The sequence below is a fragment of the Acomys russatus genome, chromosome 19, assembly GCF_903995435.1.
Source record: "Acomys russatus chromosome 19, mAcoRus1.1, whole genome shotgun sequence".
NCBI classification, from domain to species: Eukaryota; Metazoa; Chordata; class Mammalia; order Rodentia; family Muridae; genus Acomys; species Acomys russatus.
The window spans coordinates 62,088,662-62,094,959 of record NC_067155.1 but is presented as its reverse complement, the minus strand read 5'-3'; the positions used below and the strand labels follow the sequence as shown (position 1 = coordinate 62,094,959).

Sequence of the window (6,298 nt, the reverse complement as noted above, 5' to 3'; positions counted from 1 at the left end):
GAAAGAAGGAAGGGAGAGGGGGGAAGGAAGAAGAGGAAGGAAGGAAGGTAGGAAGGAAAGAAGGAAGGAAGGAAAGTAGGAAGGAAGGAAAGAAGGAAGAAAGGTAGGAAGGAAGGAAGGAAGGTAGAAAGGAAAGAAGGAAGGAAGGAAGGTAGAAAGGAAAGAAGGAAGGAAGGAGGGAAGGAAGGAAGGAGGGAAGGAAAGAAGGAGGGAAGGAAGGAAGTAGGAAGGAAGGAAGTAGGAAGGAAAGAAGGAAGGAAGGAAGAAAGGAAGGAAAGAAGGAAGGAAGGTAGGAAGGAAGGAGGGAAGGAAGAAGGAAGGAGGAAGGTAGGAAGGAAGGAAGGTAGGAAGGAAAGAAGGAAGGAAGGAAGGAAAGTAGGAAGGAAGGAAAGAAGGAAAAAAGGTAGGAAGGAAGGAGGGAAGGTAGAAAGGAAAGAAGGAAGGAAGGAAAGAAGGAAGGAAGGAAGGTAGAAAGAAGGAAGGAAAGAAGGAAGGAGGGAAGGAAAGAAGGAGGGAAGGAAGGAAGGTAGGAAGGAGGGAAGGTAGGAAGGAAGGAAGTAGGAAGGAAAGAAGGAAGGAAGGAAAGAAGGAAGGAAGGTAGGAAGGAAGGAAAGAAGGAAGGAAGGAAGAAAGGAAGGTAGGAAGGAAGGAAAGAAGGAAGGAAGGAAGGTAGGAAGGAAAGAAAGAAGGAAGGAAGGAAAGAAGAAAGGAAGGAAAGAAAGAAGAAAGGAAGGAAAGAAGGAAGGAAGGAGCCCCGAAAGGCCCATTGGACAGCTCTGGGTGAAGGCGGAGCACAATAACTTGAGATCAGCCCCAGCTCCACAGGACAGAAGGAAAGAACCGACTCTCACAAGCCGCCCTCTAACCTCCGTCTGCTCACTATGGTTCCCACGCACACAAACAATACGTGAATATCTAAAAGGACAGTCTTGTTCTTTAAAAGTTAAGATGTGGTGCTGAGGATGTGGCTAAGTGTCCCACCCACCCTGCTGTCCACCACAGCTGATGTTTGGTTGGCAGCCAACGATCTGGACAGAAAAGAAGGGCTCACCCCACGTTCCTCGGTGCAGTACGGTTTACACATTACATTACACAGAGGCATGCACACATGAATGGGAGCATCACATGGCACCCACCAGCTTGCCCAATTAAAAATGTCTCTGAAGCCGGGTGCAGTGGCACTCAGGGGACAGAGGCAAGCAGACCTCTGGGAGTTTGAGGCCAGCCTGGTCGACACAGTTAGAGGACAGCCAGGGTTATTATAGAACGTCCTTATCTCAAACATAAGCAAAAAAAAAAAAAAAAAAAAACCAAAACACAAAAAACTTTGATCAAAAGTAAAGTAAAACACAAACAATGAAGCCAGGTAGACCAGTAAGCCCCAGAAGACGTGTAAACATGGTGGCGGCCATTTTGTTCCCAAGACTGGAGGAAGAACAGGCTACAGGAGACTGCCTTCGGGCTCCTGAGAGGACTGGATAACAGAAATCCAAGAACTTGGGCTCCAAGGCTGCCTGTGGAGAGTCGGGGTGGCTTAGCTGGGCCCAGCAGGCTGTAATATGACCACCAATGCTGGTGAGGTCGAGCGATGAGCTGTGGGAAGGGTCTTGTTGAAGCCTGGCATACACTGTGCATCCAGCAAGCCCAAAGCCATGACACACACAGCTTCCACCCTCAGTTGCTTGTGTGTAAGCTGAGAAGCCCAGGTGCTGGTACCCACTCCAAGACAAAGGCAGCGCCCACCTTCCGCTGTGAGTCTACAGTTGGAGGAACCACGGGGCCCACACTTGCCTCATCCGGGTTCTCACTGGTGATCCTGGCCGCAATGACGTGACCTCGGGCAATGGGAGGGCTTAAAGGGGTCTCAAAAGAGATGGGGATCACTCCCCAGGGGGACTCTCCATACAGAAGCCGTATGTCCTTCAGCCGGTGCAGGGGCACACCCATGGCAATCTAAACGGAAATAAAAACCCATCCCCACAGATCAGTCTGCTAGGACCCTGGCCCTGAGACAGGGAGGACAGCAGTGGATGTGATGAAGAAAGAGGCTCAGTCAACAATTTCAGCTACACTGAGCCTCCCTCTCACATCCAAGCACCTCTGTCTTAAGAGTGTCCTCCCAAACCCTTGTCCAGGACAAGCTGACCCTGTGAAAAGGAAACAGAACACAGCCCAAGAGTGAGGTTGCCATGACCTTGAGAACTGAAGAAGAGTAAACAGTGGAGACCAAACAGTGGGAGCAAAACCAATGTCCCTGAGCACAGCTGGGAGGTCAGTCACTCCCAGCCACCTCCCTAGAGCAGGGACCTCAGCTACTGTTCATCCTGTGGTACAGACAGGCCCGGGGTGGGAACAGCTGCCTGGGGTGGGAACAGCTGCCTAGGGTGGGAACAGGCTGCCTGGGGTGGGAACAGGCTGCCTAGGGTGGCAACAGGCTGCCTAGGGTGGGAACAGGCTGCCTGGGTGGGAACAGGCTGCCTAGGGTGGGAACAGGCTGCCTAGGGTGGGAACAGCTGCCTGGGGTGCCTTGCCAGGGAGAACATGTTCTGCCTGGGGTCCTCTTAATGGTCAAATGCTCCTGCAGACCTTTTGGTCCCTGGATTCCCCAGGGGGGTCCTGCGTGATGGCCCATGCGTGGTGGCCCATGCGTGGTGGCGCATGCGTGGTAGCCCATGCGTGGTGGCGCATGCGTGGTAGCCCATGCGTGGTGGCGCATGCGTGGTGGCCCATGCGTGGTGGCGCATGCGTCTAATCTAAGGCGCCCCCGTCGTCCTGCTCCTTGCTGCCTTATCTTTCACCCCTGTTTTCTGCACACTTAATAAGACAAACCCGTTCAAACCCCAAAGCACGACTCGTAGATCATTCTCCCTACAAAACAGGGTGGAACTTCAGGCCGAGTGAAAAAGAGAATCTTCCTCCTTTTCTGTAAAAAGCAGAGTCGGGAAAGCACCCTCCCAGGGCTAGGGCCCATTTCCCAGATCCTCACCTGCAGCTGTGCAGCCGGCAAGTTGACATCTGCGATCATTTCAGTGCACGGATGCTCCACCTGCAAGCGTGGGTTCAACTCCAAGAAGTGGAAGCTGCCATCCTGGCTGTACAGGTATTCCACAGTCCCGGCACTCACGTAACCCACCGTCTTGGCCAGGAGAACAGCACACTGCAAGACAGAGACCAGGGGCCTCCAGCAGCTCCCTCCCCAGTGCACACTGAGACGCAGTGACCGGTGACAAACACATCTGTGTGATGCCGAGATATCTCTCTCTCTCTCACACACACACACACACACCCTCAGCCACCATGCTGTAGCCAGTTTCTGCCCAGCTACCCCAATCCCACTCTGCCAAAGGCACCTGTTCCATGAACTCAAACACTGCAGGGGCAGCGATGGTGGCCGGCGCCTCCTCAATGATCTTCTGGTGCCGCCTCTGGATAGAACAGTCTCGTCCGAACAGTGACACGGCGTTTCCATACTGATCTGCCAACACCTGGACCTCCAGGTGCCGTGCGTTCTGGGCCAGCTTCATGAGAAAGATGGGCGAGCCCGGGATCTCACTCTGCACCTGTCGGGGCGGGGGGGGGGGGGGGGGGGGGGGAACACAGGTCATCGCTGACCCCAGAGAATCCAGTTCTGGAAGCTTCTGGACGTTTTCAGAAGGGAACATTAAACACAAGCGATGGTACGGGGAGGGGCTCCTGCCCACCTCCATTCCTCCCTCACTTTCACTTTTCTTCCCACAGACATGTTTCTCGCTGTTTTTAAGTCAAACACTGTAAAAGGACGACATTTCCCTGACTAAGTGGCACACAGTGGTCCACGCCTGTAATCTCAGCATCCAAGAGGCTGAAAAAGGAAGATTGTCATAAGTTTAGGATCAGCCTGGGCTACATGAGGAATTCAAGACTAGCCTCGGCTACACAGCAAAAACACAAAACAAACAAACAAACAACAAAATCCCACTCGCTGAGCAGTTTTCTGGGGGTGTGGCATACAGCATGGTGTAATAATTAACGTTTTGTGCACTTGGAACTTGTTCAATGAAATCTCAGCATTCTTCCCAAACACAGAGAAGCACGTGAGATGATGGGTCTGTGGGCTAAGTTGACCATGAGAATCACCCCAGCAAATCTATGCAGGATGGAGCAGCATGCCGAACAGCTTAAACATACACAGCTGTAGCTATCAGATACAGACCCCTAGGGGTTGGGGGAAGGTTGCAAGCTACTTTTCTCCTCCACATGCAGTAACACATAGAATACTTGTTGGGGCTGGAGAGATGGTTCAGAGGTTAAAAGCACTGTCGCCTCTTCCAGAGGTCCTGAGTTCAATTCCCAGCAACCACATGGTGGCTCACAACCATCTATAATGAGATCTGGTGCCCTCGTCTGGTAGGCAGGCACACATGCAGACAGAACACTGTATACATAATAAATAAATAAATCTTGAACAAAACAAAAATGAATACGTCTTTAGACAAACCCCGTCCCCCACGCCTCTGGGCTGCAGGAACCTGGGCGACTGGGAATCTGGGTGAAGAGCAGTTGGGAACCATCCCTGCTGCTGTTCACAGTTTCCAGAAGTTCTTCCTGAGGCCCCGCTCAGCTCAGCAGACACAGCAAGGCAGTGAAAACCATTATCACGCTATCACACGTGATGAGAGCAGGACCACAGGAAAGCCTTTCTAGCAAGTTCCCAAAGTGCTTTTGGCAGGGCATGCAAAGTGTGTGGGCTTAATTAAGTCCCTCTCTGGAGCGGGGCTTCTGTTGTTGCTGCAGATGGTCTCACTGTAGCTCCAGCTGGCTTCGGACTCACTCTGTGGCCCAGTGCAGCCTGGCACTCATGGGTCTCACTCCAGTTCTAGGCCTCTTCTGGTTTCTGTGGGCACCGGGCAGGCACGTGGTGCACAGACATGCATGCAGACAAAACACCCACACACATAAAATAATTTAAGAAACAAACAAACAAAAAAAAAAAAAAAAAAAAAACAGAAAAAGAGTTGAGGTGATCAGCCTCGGGCAGGCAGAGGCAGGTGGGTTGCTGTGAGTTCGAGGCCAGCCTGGTCTACAAAGTGAGTCCAGAACAGCCAAGGCTACACAGAAAAACCTTGTCTCAGAGGGAAAAAAAAAAAAGAGTTGAGGTTATCAAGCAACATAAAACCCTTCTCAAAAAAGGGGGAGAGGTTTGAAACTGAAGCCAGAGTGTTTGTCCAGAGTGCACAAGCCCTGGTTCAGTCTCCTGCACCCTTCACCCAAAAATGAAAGCTGATCGGTACGATTAAAACACACAGTCTATTATGCACCTGCAGCCTGGGGGAACAGGGCTTGAGCACACTGCTGATGAAAGGAGGCCGAGGAGGAAAGCTTGCCACAAGCAAGTAGACACAGAGGTCATGCCCACGCAAAAACTGAGCCTCTAGACACCTGAAAACATAAGCCCAAACTGTAAGACTTACGAAACACCCTGTGTGCAAATAGGGTGTCACTTCAGCGTTACCCTAACTCACAGACCTGCCCATCAGAGGAAAATGCTGCAAAGGCCACGGGCTTCTGTGAGCCCCAATGTGCACATTTGCTTCAAAAGGACACAAGGTGGGTGTGTAGCTCAGTGGCAGAGAGCACTGCCTAGAAGGTGTGAGGCCTTGGGATCCCACCCCAGCATCACCGCAGAAAGAAAAGAAAGAAAGAAAGAAAGAACGATGGAAGGAAGGAAGGAAGAAGCTGGGGAGGGGGCTTAGTGGTGTGGGGAACTAAGTTCAAATCTCAGAACCCACAGAAGCAGTAGTGCAGTGAATGAATGTCTGCAGTCCCAGCACCCCTACAGAGAGACAGCAGAAACATTAAGAGCCTGTCTCGAGCCGGGCGTGGTGGCGCACGCCTTTAATCCCAGCACTCGGGAGGCAGAGGCAGGCGGATCGCTGTGAGTTCGAGGCCAGCCTGGTCTACAAAGCGAGTCCATGATGGCCAAGGCTACACAGAGAAACCCTGTCTCGAAAAACCAAAAAAAAAAAAAAAAAAAAAAAAAAAAAGAGCCTGTCTCGAGCAGGCGGAGGCCTGAGAACTGACGGTGCCCTGTCGCTGGCTTTGGCTGCTCTGTGGGTTCTTCTTTCTTCCGCCTTCTCCAGCCTGTGTCTACCCTTTCAACCCCCTAACACTACATAAGAGAGGAAAAAAAGAGAGAGAGAGAGGAAAGAGATCCCTGAATAAAGTCAGGAGTCAGGGAAGCGGGTTACGCTATGGTTAGGCTACTTCCTGCTGATGAGGGACACTGAGTTCCTCAGGGCAAGTCAAATTTTCACTATTA

The 6,298-nt window shown here is 51.7% G+C and overlaps 1 protein-coding gene across 1 annotated transcript in view; it reads right to left on the bottom strand.

Moving 5' to 3' along the window:
- Acacb (acetyl-CoA carboxylase beta) overlaps window positions 1-6,298 on the bottom strand; it is a 90,832-nt gene that overhangs the window by 61,813 nt on the left and 22,721 nt on the right. The window contains exons 9-11 of the mRNA XM_051161704.1: window positions 3,351-3,560; window positions 2,987-3,157; window positions 1,744-1,953 (exon numbers count right to left, since the gene is read on the bottom strand). Coding sequence (XP_051017661.1) covers window positions 1,744-1,953; window positions 2,987-3,157; window positions 3,351-3,560 — 591 coding nt within the window. The remainder of the gene's footprint in view (window positions 1-1,743; window positions 1,954-2,986; window positions 3,158-3,350; window positions 3,561-6,298) is intronic.